We start from the raw sequence: 20,487 nt of genomic DNA, 5'->3' as shown, positions 1-20,487 counted from the left end.
TGGGAGGGTGCTGAGGTGCATGATAGAAGTGGGTTGTGCATCCATGGGGACACCCAGAGAGGCAGTGAAGGGGACACCCTGCCCTGCTGCTCCCAGCACCCCCAGGAGCATCAGCTCATCACAGTCCATCTCCACAAATTCCATATAAATAAATACAAACATACACGTTCCACAGATTTCACATAAATAAATACAGACATACATATATATTCATACACATATACACACATACATACATACATATATATATATATATATGTCTCCAAGGGTGAGTTTGTGCATGGGCCCATAGGAATCCCCTCTCAACCTGGCAGAGCACAGGACTGATGGAGCATCATTCACCTCTTCCTGCTCTGCCAGGCTGCTGGATCTGTCCCTAATCCATTGAAAAAGAGGGAAAAAAGTACCTTGCATCAGAGCAAAATTGTCAGATTTTTCCATGAAAAGGCTGCAAACAAGAAAAAAACCAATCAAACCAAAACAACAACAAAAAAGGGATGTTATCTGTTCATACATTCAAATTGAAATGTCATGGATTAAACCAAGTTAATTATATACAATTGCTGATATTTGTGCTACAAGATGCATGCATGTTTTATATATTAAATATATATAATGACAAGTATGTTTTCTATATTAAATATGAGCCACATGTCAATATTTTGTGTTAGTTTAATAGCTTTTAATGAAGTATATTTTTAGACCTATATATGTGAATGGCATCTATCTACCTATATATTGATTTTTTAAAGTTTATACATATATATACACACCCAAGTATCTCTATCTACAGGTGTGCAGTGTGTACCCGAGCTGCAGGGTGAGGTTGATCCTTGCAAGGGGTCCCTGGGCAGTAGGAGGCAGCGGGGGGCGGGTGCCGTGCCCAGCTACTCTGCTCCTCTCCCTGCGAGCTCTGGGCTGGGCTTGGTTTCGTTTGTTGTCTTCTTCTCCATCTGTTTTCTTTTTACAGGACTTAAATATTAAAATCCATCAGAAAAAAAAAAAAAGACAAAAAACCGTTTGCAAGCACCTTTGAAGGACTTGAAGGATGCAGTGAGGAGTGGCAGCAGTTTAGTTTTTTTAATCATCTCTGCGTCTAAATGCACATCTTTCCTAGAGTCGTTGCTTGCTATCGTTATTTAAAGCAATAATTTGGAAAAGATCCCTTCCCGGGTCTGTTCAGCCGCACTCAGCCTCGGCAGAGCTGGGAGGGCACCGAGCCGGGGTGTCAGGGGACTCTCTGCCCCGGGAGGGGGGTATCCAGAGTCCATGAAGCGTCACCAGAGGGGGAAGGAGAACACAGGGTGGAGCTGGGGCAGCGCTGGGGTGGGCTCGGGATGCGCCGGCTTTCCTTCGGGTGGAGTTGCAGGGGCTTTTTTAAACGCAATAGAGAAACCGCTTCGTACTGGCAGCAGGGCAAAGCAAGGGAGGGAAAATAAAGATGTGCTTAAGATCTAAGGGAAACACGGCATAGGGGAGGGGGAGAGGGGGCAGAGAGAGCAGGGAGGTGTGTCTGGCTGGGACGGAGGGGAGAGAGCCAGCTCCCCGTGCTAGGGACCCCCGGCCCCCGCAATCAGCACCCACGGGGTGGGGGTAGCCCGAGCCCAGTCCTGGTGCGGGAACAGCAGTCCCTTGGGTTTTGCTCTCGGACCCCGTGCTTTATCCCGGCCGGGGCTCCGGGGCATGCCTGATTTAGCTGTTTTTTCTTTTTTGGCACAAGAGCTGCACTAAACGAGCCTCTCCCAATCACTTGCAGCTCCGCTCCGTCCCGCACTGGAAACGCGAGGAGCGTTCGGGGGCTTTTGGGGAGGGTTGTGTAAACAGCCCTGGGGGTGGGGTGCGAGCAGGGCCCCCCGTGCCCCCCCCGCAGGCTCCAGCTATTCCATTGTTTTGGCACGCACCTCTTCCGCCTGGAATCGGGATTTGATGGTTGTAAATCTGTTGTCGTCTCATCTGGAGCATCGCTCAGCCCGGGCCAGCCCCGGCGTACGTGGCCGACGCTGCATCGCCCCAGCAGCTCCTGCTGCCCTCCCGCTCGGTCCCCGCCGTCCTGGACGGTGTCCTCGAGCCCCTTCTGGACCTGCTCTGCATCCCGACAACCACCAGGATCCCCGTGGGTTTCCTCCCTCCCCATGTATTCTTTCCCCCCCTTTGTTGATGTTTTAGTAGTCCCACTCAGATGAGCACAATCCAAAAGCATTTTCTTTCTTTACCCTTTAGTTTTCCTTCGGTTTAATTCACAGAATAACAGAATCGACCAGGTTGGAAAAGACCTCTGAGATCATCCAGTCCACCCCTTGATCCAACCCCGCCGTGGTTCCCAGACCATGGCACTGATGCCACATCCAGTCTGTCCTTAAAAACCTCCAGGGATGGTGAATCCACCCCCTCCCTGGGCAGCCCATTCCAATGCGTAATCACTCTGTAAAAAATTTTTTCCTAATATCCAACCTAAACCTCCCCTGGCACAGCTGAAGACCCAGCCCTCTTGTCCTACTGCTGGCTCCTGGGAGAAGAGCCCGACCTGGCTCCAACCTCCTGTCAGGGAGTTGCAGAGAGTGAGGAGGTCTCCCCTGAGCCTCTTCTTCTCCAGGCTGAACAGCCCCAGCTCCCTCAGCCTCTCCTCACAGCACTTGTGCTCCACTCCCTTCCCCAGCCTCGTTGCTCTTCTCTGGACCTGCTCCAGCCCCTCCATGTCCTTCCTGAGCTGAGGGCCCAGAGCTGGACACAGCACTCCAGGGGTGGCCTCACCAGCACCCAGTCCAGGGTAAGAATCACTGCTCTACTCTTGCTGCCACAATATTCCTGAGCCAGACCAGGATCCATTGGCCCTCTTGGCCACCTGGGCACACTCTGGCTCACGTTCAGCTTTCTGTCAGTTCCCCTTTCTTTCCCTTCCCATGCTCTGTCCTTCACCCCTTCCCATCATTTCCCACCTGCCCCTCATGGTCATGCCACACGTGCAGGGAGCATGGACAACCAGCACTGTCAGCAGTGAGTGGCTTTCAGGGCATTTCCCAGCCTCCCCCTCCCACAAGTATTTCAATTTATTTAGGTCCATCTTTACAAATTAACACACGATCATCTCAAAGGTGCCAGCAGCAAAGACTGAGTCATTTCCAAGTTTATTTAGGAATTATTTAGTTGAGGTAGAAGTCAGCAGTACCCACAGAGGTTAATCTTCCCCTGCATCTCTTCTGGCCCTTCAGCTGCCTGGTGAGCAGCAAGTGATGCTCAGGGCAGGCACACCTCCATTCCACAAATCCCTGCTCTGGAGAGGAACCCTGTGGGCTCCTGAAATGCAGCTATTTCAAGAGCTTTCAGCCCTAAAACCCCCTCCAAACTCACCAGCCAGCCTGCAGCAAGGTCTGGCTCTGCAGGCACAGGACAAACCGTGGGGTTTGGGTCTGGGCAGCTGCCAGGGCTGTTTCACTGCTGTAAAAGGGATGACTAGAGCAGGTATTAAAGTCAATAAGCCAATCCTGGCACTTTGTGCTTCATGGCATTTTCTATAGGACCCACCACAACAAGCAAAGCTGTTGCTTCAGAGCGAAAACACACCAGCCTCAAACTTTCAACCTGGAGAAATCACATTCTGCAAAAGCACCCCAAGAAGCCAAACCAGTGAAACAAATCTTTGCTGGACACCAGGAGCCCAGTCAGCTCCTCTCCTGGTTCTGCTGGTGTCACAGAGAATGTGCCACAGCCCAGCTCTCCCCGTACCATCACAAGGGTGCCACCTCATAAGCTTTTCCCTTGGAATCCCAGGACCCTGCTGGCATAGGGTGCCAGAACTTAAGAAAATCCTCACAAATCTGGGACGACTCCTGTTTGATGAAGTAATCATTGTTGAGGGGACCTGATGCCTGGATTTTCACATGCTTGGCTTAGCAGGGGATTTATTCAGGGGAACAGTTGGAGCATGTGGCAGCAGCATCTCATTAGTGTCACGGACAATGCCCCGCCAGTTTAAGTCTAAAAAGTGGGTTTAGTTTTCCCTATATAACTTTATTGCAAGGATTTATGAAGCCACAACACAGCCCAGTTTAGATTCTTTATATTAAAAGTCCCAAAACAGGTTCAATCACACTTGAAACAGCTGGGAAAGAAAGGGAGGAGCATCTGGCCTGTGCTTTTCTCCCTGCATCTCTCTATCCAAACACTCTATCCCATGAGGAGCAGTCAGAAAAGGGAAGAAGTACCCCAGTGGATGACTATTCCTGTCCCTCCATTGCTCTGGGAAGCACAGGGTCACCAAACACAACCTTCCTCCTCCCACTCAGCAGCAAGCCCAGCAAAGCGGCCAAACCCATTCCCCTGTGAAGGTCTGGATCTGCCATGGAAATATATCCTGAAGGGAGGAGTAAGGCAACGTAAAAGGTTACAGGGTTTAAGCACCAAGAAGGAGGAACAAGGTTATATAAAGTTTTACAGGTCAGGACAAAGACCTCGAATATGTTAAAGAAAATAAACAGAGGGATGAAGTCAGACACACATGTGCCAAGGCTGATTTGTGCTCTTTAAGCAATCTGGGGGTTGATTAGCAGCTTTTAAGGAACAAATACAGGGTTACCCAAAACAAAGGAACTCCTACAGGCAGATGAGGGGCTGGAAACAGTGACCAGGCAAAGAGCTTCTGAAACACGAGTGTGGGAGTCACTTCAGGAATAAAGTCCCTGAAATCAAAACTAACACCTGTGCTAAGACCCAGTTTCAGATTGAACACTTGCAGAGCAAGAAGAGCATGGGAATGGGGGAAAAAACCCCTTATCCAAGAGCTGTCTCTGCAGAAAGTGAAGCTGGAGTAGAATCCTGAGTCAATGCATCCCTGGAGCAGCCCACGACCTTCATCCTTGTCTGAAAAGAGCATCACTCGCAGTGCTGAGGAGCCCCAGCCCAGCTGTGACTCTGTACCCGCTGCCAGGTACCAAAACACCCATTTTCAAGCACCACAACACCTTCCTATCCCTTCTTTTGTCTCGGTGCCATCTCCTTTCTCGGGGAGCGGCTCCCACTTCCTACCCGGGGAGTGGAGCCGAGGTGAGGGAAGCGCGGGTAATAAACCCGGCTTCCCACGCCCTGCAAAATTTCCTGCCCACTCAAGTAAGTATTTGCACGTACCTCAGCTACTAATTTTAGGATGAAGCTTTTAGCCACATGCGGGAGACTCTCCTGGAAGCTGCTGAGTGGATTTGCAGGGAGGCTCAGCCCTGAGAGCCCTGAGCAAGGGGCCCTGGCTCTGATGGAAACCTGTGCAAGGTACAGCTACTCCAGGAGAGACAACTTGCAGAGGCTGCTTTAGTATCCCACAACATCCACTGACAGATTTACAGAAGTCTGGGACACAGTAAGATTTATTGCTTCAGTTTTATGTACTAAGAAGCAATAAATTCTTCTGAGAAGTTAACTCTGTACCATTCCAGCTCTTCACTCTCTGCCCAGCTTCAAGGGAAATGGTGTATGGAGGAAATAAATTCCTACCACATCCACCACCACCCTTTTACTCCAGTGCATTCCCACCATAAGAATAAGCCCAAGGAGTGATGATCCAGCACAAAATGAACACTTCATGCACTTTATTGAGTCTATTTAAATTTGCATTATGACATCTTACATAAGGAACAAACTCCTCTTGAGTGTTTGCTGGCAAACCTGGTCAAACTGTGTCCAAGGACCTCAAAGTATCAGTTTGTATTAAACAAGTCCAGTATAAACAGATGTAAAAAACAAACCAAACCAAAATAAAACAACACCTCCCCGCCCCCAAACTGTTACATTTACAGTGGAATTAAGGGCTTCCCAACCAACAGCTTTACTAGCAGAGAGTGAAATTCAGGAAGGGGGCTCAAGTATTTTAGCTTGAGGGAACAAACCCAGATAAAATAAATCAAACCAAATTCAATGGTACGTTTTCTCATAAGAAGGAAAAATAAAGACGCAGCATATCATAGGGGTTGGGAAGCCCTGGTGTAACAGATGCAAACCTCCTTTTTAACACAACACAACTTATTTGTACTTTGGGTATGTTACCACTGATTGTGTCTCTTTGCCCTCCTGCTTTCCCTCCCTCATCCAGGGTAAACAAAAAGCCCAGTGTACACAAGGGCTGGAAATATTTCTGAAGTTGTTATAAATTCCCTCAACGTGGCTCCAAGCCAACCCTCATCCAAAGTTCCTCCTCCTGGGAGAAGGCAGCAGAGCACACAGACATTTCCACAAGGACTGGGCTCCTCATCAGCTCCTCACTGCTCAGAGACCCTCACTCAGCACATGAGCCCTGCAGTAGGAGTGAGAAAACCAGCACACCAGTTCCATGGACATGCACACTCCTGTCAAGGATCCCAAATTAAGGATGAGACGGTGGCTAACTCGAAGAGAGGGAGGTTTGTATTGCACTGTGACAGTGACGTTCAGAACCCCCCTCCTGGCACTGCTCAAAGCTGGTGCTCAGCCTTACCTGGTCTGTTCTCATGCTCACATTATCCCCTCATTACTCGGAGCCCACTGGGTTGTGTAGGCAACTGTTTATCCTGCAGATCCACCAGGGAAAGGGGCCTTTGGACTCCCACATTTGCATAACCCAGACAAGTGCCCGGAAACTGGGATGACAGTCGTTAAGGTCCATTGTGCCAACTCTGGTGGGAAATCCCTTGTCTGCAAGTCCACACAATGGACAATTATGGCTCCCTCAGACCCGAGTGGTGTCACATCCAGTGGTGTCACATCCCGCAGCTGCTGAGCCTGCACACCAGCACTTCCTACAAAGGGCCTTTAAAATGCACCCAGTGAATTCCAGGCATGCGGCACCCACTCTAATAAAATCATTTCTAAAACAACTCAATTAACTGCCTCCAAGTTCTTCGCAAAAAAACCCAGCTTGTCAAAGAAACAAAAAAGTGCACCTGAAAGGGAGATCCAGCCAACACCAGGAATCTGAAGGGTGATCCCTTCAGTCTTTTAATGGATAAAACCCCAATTAAAAAAAAAATAAAGTGAGCACCCACAACCGTGTCGGTTCAAAATCCAAGTTAAACTATCAAACAAAATAAAAAGTACTGTGTGTTCTTGTAGGGTTTGGCCTTGCAACTGCTGTAACTGCTGTGGGAACAGGTCTGTCCTGTCAGAAAAGAATGAAGCTCATGCACCAGATATTCCCAGTAGGAGCTTGGATGTTTGGAAAAAACGAAACATGGTAACTACTGAGTTGGGTAACGACAAGGAGAATCCTCCAAAACCCAAAAAAAACACCCCTGCTGATCCTGCAGGGAATTACGCTGGTGCTGAAGGCAGGCGAGGAGATCCCACACGGTGGCACTGTGACCTTGCGCTGGTGCACAAGGCTCTGCCTCTCCAAACCCATCCTTTCTGTCCAACCAGGCCCCGGAACATGACAAAACTCACCATTTTAACCCTTCATACGGCTACAGGCACAAGCAAAGCTGTTGTGTCCCTGCTGGAACACCAAGAAAACTGTGGGAAGCACTAAATACTGATTCTCACTATCAAAATATTTAATAAACTGTAAATTAGGCTAATTGTGAACCTTACTGAAGTCCTTCCTATTTTGTAAGCAACTGAAATGTTAATATTGGCTTTTCTTAAATCCAGTCTAAATTTAGGTAAATAGAAACTTAATTACCAGAGGCTAACAGACAACTTGGTTAGATAAAGAAGTCCCCGCTGCATCAATTTAATTTCTGCTCACTCCTCCAGATAATGAGCACTCAACTCCTTCAGCACACTCAGCGTTGGAAAAAACAGAGGAAACACTGAGAACACTCAAGGTCTCCCGAACTGAGATTAAATTATTTGTTCTTGGTACCACTTGGGAAACCTCCAAGATTTCATTAGTTGCTCTTGTTACAGAAAGATAAAATGGTAAGGCACTGCACTCTAAACTGTAACAGAACTGGAAGGGTGGCTCTACCAACATGTTACTGGAAACTCAAACCACAGCCATGTTTCATGTGGATTTGGGCTAGTGGGCTCCCTTGTTTGTGGTCACCAGCTCTAGTCTCAGAGGTGTACATCCAGCTTTCAACACCTAACACGGTACTCACGTAGAGAGGGGGCTTTTTCCTTCTAATTCTACTCTCTGGTAAGTCAGCAAAGCTACTGGAAACTGCAACTGAGAATGTTTGCTGTGGGAATGCTACAGGAAGAAATTCAGAAGTGTTATTTCACTGAGGAAATTTTGGCATAGAGAACCCAGCACCTGAAATCAACAGCCAACTTTGATTTTACAGGTATGCGTGTCCAAGGAAAAAAATCAAAAGCAGGAGCTGATTTATTCTTCTGTTCCCAAAGAACACTCACATGGTGTGTCCCACCAGCAGGAAAGAGAGCTCAGTAGCCACTCAGGGTTTCCCACTAAAGCAAACACCACAAAGCACATATGTACAAAATAACTGGAATTTTGGGATGTTGTGGAATCCTTAACTAGCTGATGAGATGTTAAAATGGGTTACAGCAGCGATTATAGTTTATGCAACCACCACTTTAAAACACCAAAAATGTGTTTTTACTTGGAGAAAAGGAACAGGCCAGCTTTGGTTTTGTCCTCTGGGGAACACACATTTCTCACAGGGTAAGAGCAGTTCATATCCCTTCGGAACTACTGCCCTAGAGTCAAAATTCATAAAAATCACTTTCCCTCTGCACATGTAAGCCAGGGAAAAAAAATCCATAGGGAACAAAACAAAGAAAGGGTCACTGGGGGTGAAGGATGTTTCCCCCCACCCACACACTGATGAGAGTTGAGGTACATCCTCCAATTCTTAATTGCAACATGTCATGTACATGATTTTAAAGGTAAATTCAATTCATTTTCACCCCTCCATCAGAAGTATAAAGATCTTATTGAAGTTTTTTTATTATTATCTCTAGAATTTGCCACACATTTAAGTTTACTCATTATCAATTATACTTTTCAAATTTAACCTAATCCTCTAATAATGTTTTCCTTAATACTTGAGTTATTTCCCTGTGGCTTCTGAGTCACAGGCTACCACCACTGGATATATCAGCATGACCACTCAACACATCCAGAGATTACTAATCCAGTTGATGGAGAAGAAAAATAACCAACCTGCCAACACGTGTCTGCTGAAGTTACAGAGTTGCCTCAAAAACTGAGAGTAAATGTTGATAGAAAAATTGGGCATAAACCTCATTGAGTGAACTGGCATAAACCAGTTTGTATCATTATATATTTGCAACCATACCAAGAAATAACCAGCCATTAGAACAGTTTCTAATTTTTATCATCTTTTTTTCAATGGCATTACTGAGCCAAAACACTGCAATTATAACATTTAATTTCTGGTTTTTTAATGCAATTAAATGTCTAATCCAACTGGCTTTATGTTACAGTAGCTGTTCACATAAATAGTACAGATATGCACTGCTCTTGACAGGCACACAGTCACAAAAGCAGCTCTCTCGTGTTCAGTTTGTTCTCTGTGTGGTGGGGGTTGTATGAAAAGCATTCTTGATTTCTAAGCATGGTACAGTTTTAATTCTTAATGCATTAGTACAACAGTGCATTGGAAAAGTACTGAGCTTCTACAAAAAAGCTTTACAATTTTAAAACAGATTTGTTTTCTTTATTTAAACAAGCATAGGCAATTCTTATATTTCCACAAGATAAATATCCCAATTACGCTAACAGCTCATCCTACAGCGTGCCATAGTGATGGGGAAAGGACTAATATTAGTGTTATTTACACAGATGTGTCCAATATTAACCCAGGAGGAAAATTAAAAGTACGTTTAAGTGTGCAATTAAATTCATATTATTTTTTCAGATAGTTGGATTTCTTGCAAAAATTCCCCTACGACTCATGGACATCGAGCTGGGTTGACTTCTCAAAGAACTCCTCATAAGCACGATCTTGAGGACAAACTGTTTATTGAACTGGGATGGCAGGGGGAAAGAAACATAATACTCTTCACAAAGAAAAAAATATTTTTAAATGGGTAGACATCTTTGGACAAGTGAAATTTAACACCCAAACTGACTATAACTCGAAAAACCTAATTAAAGAAATTTTCCAATTTCTGAAGCTTGAATCCAGAGAAAAAAGCTTTAATGAGGGAAGATTCACTCCAAGTCATTACTATACACTGAGGTACCACTCAAAAAGTGGCCATAAAGGAAGTGACTTCTTTGCCCATCACTATCACACCAGCTGCTTGGCCATTGATTCAGCTCTCCTTTAGACAACACTCTCCCTGTTACCAGAAGCTAAGACTGCTCTGCGACAAATGGGACAAGTGGAATTCTCCGATAACCAGCGATCGATGCAGTGGACATGATACTCGTGGGAACAAGGCAGCTTCCGGAGCTTGTTGCCTTCCGTGTACTCCGTGATACACACACTACAGGTTTTCAGAGCATCGCTCTCACCGAAATTCCTCATGGCTAGGTTGTCAATCTGCTCTTTGGTGAGTCCTCTTGGTTGGTCATCATCATCTTCGTTTAGGAGGAAAAACTGTGCAAGGCTAAGGAATGGCAGAGAACCACTTTCTTCAAATGTGACGGATCCTCTCGTATTCCGGCCTTCCCGTCTGGCCCCAGATGTTGAACTCGCTTCATGGCCCCCTTCATACACCTCCCCTGAGCTAATGTCTGCATTCTCATTGCCTGAGGTCCCCCCAGCTCCGTTCTGTGGCTCAGAGGGCTCCACGTTGGGGCTGGGGGCAGGCGCGCTAGGATCTGCATCGCTATCACTGTACATAAAGTAACTGAGCTCCCCGAAGCCTGTCATTATCTGCCTCAGCATGGTCTGAATGGCAACAGATGTGGTCTCACTCAGGCCTGTGTTCAAGATCCTACGGATGGGAATCCTAATGGTGCTGACGTAAGTTCTCACCCCAGCCCGCTCCGAGCGGGAGAACGTGCGCCTGAAGCCGCCGCGCTCGCTCTCGTAGGTGACCGTGTTGTTGGGGGTCTGGGAGCGGGACCGTGTCCTGTTGGCGATGCTGTCCCTCTGCCGGTACTCCCCCGGCCGCACTCTTCTCACCTGCAGGTCAAGCACTATGGTAGGAGGCCTCTGCCCGGCAGCTGCGGACTCACTGGTGCCGTTCGTTTCTGAAGAACCTGCTCCCTGAGGAGCAGGTCTTGTTTCAGGGGGGGAAAACAGAACTGCATTTTCGCTTGGCACCTCAGTCCCCACCGTGTGCTGCCTTAAGGTCACGTGCTGCCTAGTTCTAGAGCTGCCCTCAGCCTCATGCGCTGAGGAGTGGTCAAGCGTTTGAGATGACGGGTTGTGGTGAGGCCTGCGAGGAGCCTCGCTCACTGGATTAATAGGTGACCTACTTCTATCAGTCCTAGCTCGCGTTCTCCGCTGTTCTGGACTCCTACTTCTGGCTCTCCTCTGCCCTCTAGGAGGGGAAGCCTCCTCAGCCGTTACCTCCTCCGAAGTGCTCCTTTCTGATCCAGGCTGCCTTACAGATGGTGATTCAGACCTTGGAATTTCAGAGTCACTTTGGCTGTTTTCCAAATCCTCCCCACTGGAAGGCTCTACAGATGGCTCGTTCTCAGTTTCTGGATTCGTGTTCCCATTGTTACGGTTGACATTTATTTCCAAACTGAATCTGAAGTCACCACTATTGGGGTTAGTCCGACTCACTGCTCTCCAGGACTGGTTTCCTCGCTGCCCACTCCGTGTTGTATTTCCAGTCTGTCGGACTGAATTAAGCCAGTCTATTATAGAATCTCCATTTGAAACATCTTCTGCGGACTCTGCACCTGCGAAAAAGACAGGGAACTACCAAAATTAGAGTACTGAGCTGATTTTGGAGTGATCTTTTCCAAGAACGTAATTGCTTAGTTTAACAAGCGACAATTCAGAAGTGCTGAATCCTACCAAGTGCTGCTGTGGTGTCACAGACAGCGTGACAATTCCCAAGTGCCAGAGCTCTTCTAGGGGAGCAGGAGTGGACGCTGCTCTAATGTGGACAGATAGGCTGCAGCCATCACTGAGCAAACAAGTCATCAGAATAACACATACTGTTTACTGTAAGTAAATGGAAAGACACCTCAGGTGTCATAACACATCAATATTCTGTGTTCTCCTTTCCAAACAATTAAGTGTTCTATTGACCGTTAAACAGAGAACTAAGTTTGTCCTGAGCCTTCACGTGAAGAGCTTTATGGCAAATCTGTCTCGCTGAAGAATGAACCACAGTGGTCAGCTCTGAGCATCCTCCACCAATCTCTACAGAAGGGTGATAACAAAAGAAATACAGCACATTCGGAAGCAGAGAATGGCAAATTAAAGAAGAGGGATTGCTAAAAAGCATCCCAGAAAAAAGCAGAGAGGAAGGCAATCTTAAAAAAAACAAAACAAAACAAAACAAAAACCAAAACAAAACACCAAAAAAAAACCCCAAACCCCAAGTGAAACTACCTTGATACAAGTAACAGACGTGTTATGAATGAAATCTGTCCCAAACTGACCTCTGCAGCAGGTATCACACATAAGGAGCACTGAGTTTTGAAACAAAGTTCACCTTCCACCTGCCTAGGCTTAACTTGTTCCACTCCCGCACTCACGTTAAGGTCCGTACGGGTGCTAAAGGTAAGAGTTTGCACAAACACTGTATATACCTCTATTCTCATCACTGTTTTGCTGTGGTGGACCTTCTTTAACTTGGTGTAGCCTTCTCAGCAACTCTTCTTCAGTAATTTCACCTTAGAAAATAAGCAAAAATTTCCAAAAATATTTCCAGATCATATATGTATGGTAAGCATTATCAAAAGCTTCTCAAGAAGGTACAAGCCACTGTTTATCTTTTGTCTAATTAAACCCTGCCATAATGACACTGCTGAATAGCTTGCTATGGGGAAGCTCACACACTTTAGCACTGTTGTCCCAAGTAAGTTTTGCTGAAGCTGAGATATCCAACAGCTCCATCCTATTCAAGATAGATGTGCTCTCTGCTTCTGTAACCTCTACAACTTAGCAGCAATTTTTGTCATCCTATTTGTCACCCGTTAAATGGTTGTCCAGAGTAAAATATGCAAGGTAACACTTTTGCAAGCATGAAAAAAGGTTTAAATTAGTTGAAATCCTATAAAGAGTCAATTGAAACTAATAAGTTGATTGAGAACTGAAATCAAAATGCCTATGCAGAATCTCTCACCAGACTACCTACCCTAGTTACAAATTCAACCTCACCAACAGAAAATCTGCACACAGATGCTTAAGGGAGATTTCTTTCCATCTCAGGGTCCATAACTGGAACTGGGTCAAACCTGGGTATTCTTGCCAACTTGTGTAAACACTAGACTTTTGTAACTACCCCTCCACTAGTCAGGGAGCCACTCAAATTTGAGTATGCACAAATTAGCAAGAAGCTACTTCCTCCCATGGAACACAACCGCAGCACACAAACTAAATGGGTGAAACAGTTTCAGGAGAACAGGAAAGGGCACAAATTGCCTACAGGCAATTCTAGTAGGATGCACAAGCATTACCTACCTGGTGTTCCTAGCAAATTGTTATCTCTCATAAGCCTGTAGTCCTCTTCACTCAGGTTGTTCACAAACTGATAGAAAGCTTCTTCTCGATCTAACCGGTCCAGCTGACTCTGCCGTTGTGCTTCTGACTGATCAATATTTCCTTTATCACTAGAATCTGAGCTTTCCATCTTGATGAGTGGGAGAGTACCTAAAAAAGGAGAAAACAAACCCTTCACTGAGTGCAGTGAAGCAGGGCATGACATTCAGGCATGTTTACAATGTAGAACAGAGCACGGGTTAAAGCAGTTTGCTAATGAAGCCTCAGTTAAGATCAGGTGCCACAACAACAGATCAAAACCAAAGCCCTTCTCAAAGCACGAACCTCTTCAAGAAGTACAAACAAAACTGATGCCCATCATGACCAAATACCCAACAAAGCAGTAGGTACGAACACAGAGCATATCATCTGCCAAAGCCTTAGTCCACCTTTATGTTCACATAGTTGACCAGGTATCCACCATTATCTGCTTTTTGGCATAAAATATCCCTAATACCACAACTGCCTCCCCAAGCAGCCTTACAGTGCTGTAGTACAAGGCATAAGCCACCCCTGATCACGCTCTCTGACTCTAAAAGATGTTCATTGCTTTTCCCTGCCTGCTGCAAGAAACACCCTCTTTACCATCCAAGTGCATTTAACAGAGTGAAGGGATATGAAGAACTCAAATAGCATCTTCTGATGCTATGGGACACTACGTGCACAAAAAAAGAAAAGGTTTTTGTTTCCACAAACAAGGAAAAAGGATTGTAAAATCAACTTTAGTGTTTTACATCGAGAAGAACTTCCTTTCAAGTTTCAGCATTTACTGAATTACTGATGTTGACAATCAAAATTTCCAAGATAACCCCCCAGCACATACCACGTATACATCTGCTTTCAAGAACTGTCTTCTATGTTGCATATTTTTAAATATAATCTACTCATATTGTTTTTCATTTGGATGAAATATTTGACAGTCTCTCTTTCAGAGAAAGTTATCGATGAATTCTGCGTCTACATCTGATAAATATTATAATGAAATACATGCAAATGCAGGAGACATTCTGGCACTGGTCATGCAAATATGTCAAATGAAGATAAAATAACTAGTTTCCTTGATCACTGTGCCTCGCTATTCACAGCATCAAGAATTTTCCTGCACAACTGGTAGAATCTAGTTACTCAGAGAGGTGATTAGCAAGCTAATCCTCTGCATGCTGAAAAGCTCTGCAGTAACATTCCCCATCAGAAAACATTCCTTTCATTTAAACCATACTTCATGTGACATGAAAATATTGGAAGAATAAAGCTTTTCTGCTTCTCACTGGAAAATTTCCAACACTTAGACATCTGTCTAGTGGAAAAAGCATCTTTTTTTTGGTTTGTCAGCACAGCTGTCAAGTCAAGACTGCCCACAGTTTACATTAGTGCTCCTCCACAGAAGAGGAGCTCTGCATGATCTCCATGGGCACTGCTTCAGCTGCTACAGTGAAAATTAAAGGGCATGATGACCCCAGTGTAGAAAAATTCCACAGGATAGGACATCATATTATTGCAAACTTGTAAATTAGGAAATTGCCGCTCCGACCCTCCTTGTCTTGAGTTAGAACTTGGTTTTAGGTTGGTGGTATTGACTTGTTGCCACTCAGGGCTATTAGTTCTGCCATTTTACCAAAGCAGTTACATCTTATTTTCCAGGAATCAGCAGCAACCACAGGGTGACCCCTGTGCCAAATGGAAGTCATCAGCTTCCTCTGCATTTCTGACTCTCTGGCGCAATGCAAAGATTGCCCATCTGCAGCCCTGCCTGTGATGTGCTGTCAGACACCGATCGATGGCCCCATTCCCAGGGAACGTTGAGCAATGGTTTCAGGAGGCACGTTCTGCCCTGACTGGGCTCAGTGAGGAAATCTGTGTGCCCTCCACATGCCAGGCACGTATTGACAATGAGAACAGAGCTTGCTTCAAAGTCAATCAACTTCTCACAAGCTTCCTGGAGCAGAATTAGGGCTCGAAGTAACATCACTTGAAGACATTCTAGAGAAGATCCCAGAAATAAAGACAGTTGATTTTAAAAGTAACATCTGAATAAAAGCCGCAAGTAGAATGAAGGACTTGCATCCAAAATAAAGCCTTGAAAGATGCATTAGTTCTCTGGGAATACACATCAAAACTCTAACCACTACTCCCTTTTTTAGGATAACAACGAAGCAAAGTCAACAATAAGATTAAGAAAATAAGGGAATGCAGTAAGATGCTGAGGGACAGGAGCAACATGAAGTTTTGTAAAATATTCTACCCCAAATGACTGCCATCTTGGGATTTACTGACTGCAAAACACACAGAATGTCTCCATAAAGTTGGCAATACTAATATCTTTGTAAGCATTAGACTAATTCTACAACAGTTTTTAAAAAAAAAAAATCTCACTATGCATACAAAGCATGACCTTGGTTTACTGCTTATGCTTTGAAATTTCCCTTTTATCTAAAAATTCCAATGTTCGCAGGCACCTTGGCTTTATAATGCCCATTGGATTCAAAGGCATTTGCCTACTCCATTTCAGAGAAAAAAGGGCACCATCCTTGGTCAGGGAAAAAGGGAGAGTCCAAATAAGTCAAGTGGGGGGGGGAAAGAATGTAATCTCTTCTTTATCAACAGACTGATGTACAGTTCAATAGGTGATTCTTTACGAAATGCTCAGAACAAGTAATTTCCAGGTCTGCTCCTCTCTTCTCCTCCATCATCTCTTACCTTCCCTCCTAAACCATAAAATCAGCTAATGGGCAAGACTTAAAAGATTTATTTTATTGCCTCAGAAGGGGATCTTGAATGAAGAATTTAATTTACATTACGACTATTTCTACTACTGAGAGACTCACTCTATTTTCCTGTCTCAAGCTACTGTAACAGATGACACCAGCCTCAGTCTCACTATCCTTGAAATGCTGTGAATCTATATGGGATGTTTACACCGACGGAAATACAGATGGCTCATAAATGCACAGCAACACATTGTCCCTGCCTTACTGTTGACAGCGAATGGGATGATACTCTCCAAATCAGAGCTCTGATATTAAAACCAGCAAATGAAAAACAGGATTTCCCCCCCAAGGCTTCTGCTACTTTCTCTCTTCCCTGTCCACTCTGCCCTTTGTCCACATTGTGCAATTTAAGCCTCAGCTCCCACTGAGAGTAGCCCAGCAGCTCTGCTGCAGAGCTCCATTACCAGGCTGAACTCACTAGAAGGTTTACACTCCTCCTGCCTCAGCACGGCTCCGCGGGGCCCATCTGACTGTCCTGCAGGATTTCCAAGTTGGGAGTTATGACTCCTATCGTGGCACACAGCAGAAATAACCTGAAAATCTCTCCCTCCCTCAGAATTCTGCTCTCAGTTCACACCCCACAGTACATTAAGACTGGCTTAAGAAAGCTGACTCCAGTAACACAGGGAAACCTGAGGAGGGAAACCCAACAGGTGTCCTACACAACAAAGTAACCAGCATTTGATTATCTAATAAGCAGGTAAGCTTCAACTGTTCCTCTTTCTTCCAGTGGTTTAGTTCACCTCAAAGCAAGACTCTGTTCTTATTCAAGCTAAAAGATTCAGAATTTCCTTCTTTAGTGTCCTTCCTTGTCAGCACTGAGTTGACAAAGGGTGGGGAAGGTCACAGCTATGAGCAGGAAGTTCAGACCTGCTGGTTATTGCCAACTTCAGCTGAGACACCCAGCAATGACAACCTCTTTATGGGAAAGGGGAGGGGATGATCACCTAAAGGTTGCACAAAGCCAGAGAACTACTATCAGAATAAAAAATTTTCTCCTTAAAAAAAAGAAGGAAACATTCTTCAGCAGCTGAATATCCAGACACAGTAACTACAGTGAATTCTTAACTGGTGTTCCCATCCTTCCACAAGTCAGCAAAGTATCTTCCCTGCAGTTCCCCTCAACAGCCTCAGAGACTTCAGAGCACAAATGACTGGCTGTCTCTCCACTGCTGCTCCAGACTGCAGCAAGCCCACAAAAGCTATTGTTTGTTACATTCTTTTATTCAAGAGGAAGTAATACTATGCTTTTTTGAAAAGAATTTTAGAGTACTAGATATTCCCTCAATAATGCAAAGTTATCATTCTCACAGTATAAGAAATATTTTATGTTTTCTCTTATGCCAAGTTGTGTGGAAACTAAATCCAGTCAGGAATGTACTACCGCTCAAAATCCAGAGCTCACAGCCTAGTGGGACAGCAAACTGGAATAACATACTTGTGTTATCCATTTATCTTCAACAACGACAACACAGTGTATTGACTGTGGATTACAGAATTCTTCCCAGAAAAGGCACTAATGGACATAAGGCATTGTGATAAATCACTAGTCCTTCCACCTTCAAAAATGTGTGGTATCTCCTGACATGAGTTAACTGTAAACACCAAGACAATACCTTAGCCTGCATTTCTGCTTTTTTTTTTTTAATTTAAAAGAAACTCCATAAAACATTAAAACTCTCATTAAACCAACTACGCAAAACTTAGAAGATCTGACCAATTCAGAAATCACTCATTAGCAGGGTCAAACAACAAAGCAATACCTTAAAGTTATAATCTTCATTAGATTTAGGGGGCAAGTCTCAAGTTTTAACAGGACAAGGCATGGAATTAGTTAAACTGCAGACACAAGTCAGCTGCTCACGAGAGCTGTGTAACAAGAACTTCCTCCAGAACTCCCCCCGGTAGGTGTTACCAGTATTTCAACCTGACATGAGACTCTGTCATGCCCTGTATGGTAGGAATGTTTCTGAGTTCCCTCACGGTCCAGCAGCACAGTTAATTCCTTTGTATACATAAAAGAGAGGACGGCAATGGGAGTGTTTTATAGATGTCCTCAGCATAAGGCCAACTTCCCATTTATGATTCATAACCTCATCTTAATTAGGTCCTTCAACCAGTTGAGCACCTTGCTTACTTCCAGTCTGCACAAATTATCCAGCCCTTGGACTAAAAGAAGTAACTCAATAGTGGAAGCCAGAAATATGTATTTTTCGGTTTGGGCTGTTACAAACTATTTTTGCCCTGCCCTGCTCTCAGTGAACAAACCTCAGAGACATGTCAGCTCCTCACAAGCCCAGCACAGCTGCCTGTCCAAGCGCCTTCCACGAACTCTGACTCCAGCAGCTCCAACGTGCCATCCCCTTTGGCAGGACCAGCACTGCCTCCGATTCCATGGCTCAAATGACACAGGAACAGGCAGAACAGGCAGTTCTCTTACACAGAGTTCTTCACACGAGCACAACACACCCAACCTCATGTGCAATATTCATGCAACCCACCCCATCTCCCAAGTACTACATTTTCCTAGAAGGATTAAAACTAGAAAAATAGTTTCCATGCCAGTCAGTATCCTATTTCTCAATACTCAAAACCAGCAAGGAAATAAGACATAACAGAAACTACATTTTCATATTACATTTCATCATTCGAGTCTGCAAGCTCAAAGGCAAAAGCAAAAACTGTCAGTGAATTCCATCATTAAAGGAAGAAGATCCCAGAAGACAGTGAAGTGAGAGTCATCTATCTGCATTATACATGGAGCTTGGTTATGTCAAGTTTGTTTGGTTTTTCTTTTTGTGCAGGTGCACAAGTTCCCTTTTGTGATCACACCAAAGGCTTTGGTACCACAGGTCCAATCTGCTCATCTACAGTAAAAAGTAACAAAATTCCCTAGTTTTCAAAGTTGCATCATGAATTTTGGACGTATTTTTTTCCCCTGATGTTGTTACTTCCTATTTCCACTCTGATGAACAACAGATTGAGGTTCTTACTAGACTTCTACTAAACTTACCACAAATTTTAAACTCCAGAACTCCCTGTGTCCTCTTTGACTCAAAAACTATCATGGAACATGCACCACTTTTGGGGAGCTGGAAGATAATTTTATCTTCTATTGAACTGTTCTGTGTAAAGTGCTGTAAAATTGAAATGCCAGCTTAACAAGGAGCGTTAAACGTGCATTCAGCTATTTCACTACTGCAGTGTTTCAAAGCAAAGGCCCTGAAACAAGATGTCATTCTGAACGTAGGTTTTAAACAATAGAAAGCAGATGAATACTTTTGCAGAACAGTTGCAGAAAATTCCACAGAATTTAAAAAAAAAAAAAAGAAAGAAAAAACACTTCAGCAGAACCAACTGTTGGGATAAAGAAGAGAAACACTAACAACTCCCAGTAAGTTGGAGAGAAGTGAAGAGATCAGGGTACGTATGAAAGGGCAGAGCTTAGCAATTCCAGAACACTGAGAGCATGTGGAACCAAGATGGAGCTATGAAAATAAAATGTGGGAACAACTGCCAAAATACAGGGCTTCACATTTTATCATCTGCACTTGCTAAAACAACGCTTTTCACACACAAATGGAAAATAAAATTAAGATAGTCTTGCCTTTTGCCAAATTCAGATATCACAGAAGAGAAACACTGTACATGAGGTACAACAAGTTTCCAGCACTGTTATCTCATGAAATGATGCTCTTTTCATCCAGAAATGAGTTTCCTGCTACATCAGCAAGCAGAAGCTCAAAGGAAGAAGTAAAGCTGCACACAAGTAACCAGTGTGGACACAGCGACAGCAGCATAAACAGGACTGATATCCAAGGACACGAGTGGTTCAGTTCCTGAAGAAACAGAACTCTTGGTTAGTGAAAGCACTAAGCCAATCAAAACTCACTGAATTTTAATTAAAAAAACAACAACAAACAACCACCCACCTTTACATTTACTGCTGACTCTTACTGTCTCCACACAACTGCTGCTAGTACAGCTACTACTTATAGTAAAAGGCCACCAGAACAGTGAGAATCACTACAACCACAACCCACACAGGAATTCCGAGATGTGCACTCTTGTTCTGGTTGGTATCCGGTGCCCAACCAACACAGAAGTGCAAAATAAAATGCAGTAAAATCTACTGGAATTTACAGAGGCATGTG

General features: G+C 44.5%; 1 protein-coding gene across 2 annotated transcripts; it reads right to left on the bottom strand.

Moving 5' to 3' along the window:
- Positions 1-5,561: 5,561 nt before the first annotated feature.
- Positions 5,562-19,522, bottom strand: RLIM (ring finger protein, LIM domain interacting). 2 transcript variants are annotated; one of them, XM_027662398.1, is made up of 4 exons: positions 19,347-19,518; positions 13,488-13,676; positions 12,614-12,697; positions 5,562-11,752 (listed from the first exon to the last, which is right to left on the bottom strand). In XM_027662398.1, the coding sequence occupies exons 1-4, from the start codon at positions 19,399-19,401 to the stop codon at positions 10,218-10,220; spliced, it is 1,863 nt and encodes a 620-aa protein (XP_027518199.1). In that variant the 5' UTR covers positions 19,402-19,518; the 3' UTR covers positions 5,562-10,217. The 2 variants fall into 2 exon arrangements, with proteins under 2 accessions (XP_027518199.1, XP_027518200.1); XM_027662399.1 differs by lacking the exon at positions 12,614-12,697 and having other exon boundaries at positions 19,347-19,522.
- Positions 19,523-20,487: the final 965 nt, after the last annotated feature.

The sequence above is a fragment of the Corapipo altera genome, unplaced genomic scaffold (genome assembly GCF_003945725.1).
Source record: "Corapipo altera isolate COAL_440 unplaced genomic scaffold, ASM394572v1 326, whole genome shotgun sequence".
Classification (NCBI taxonomy): Eukaryota; Metazoa; Chordata; class Aves; order Passeriformes; family Pipridae; genus Corapipo; species Corapipo altera.
This window is presented reverse-complemented; position numbering and strand designations above follow the sequence as displayed.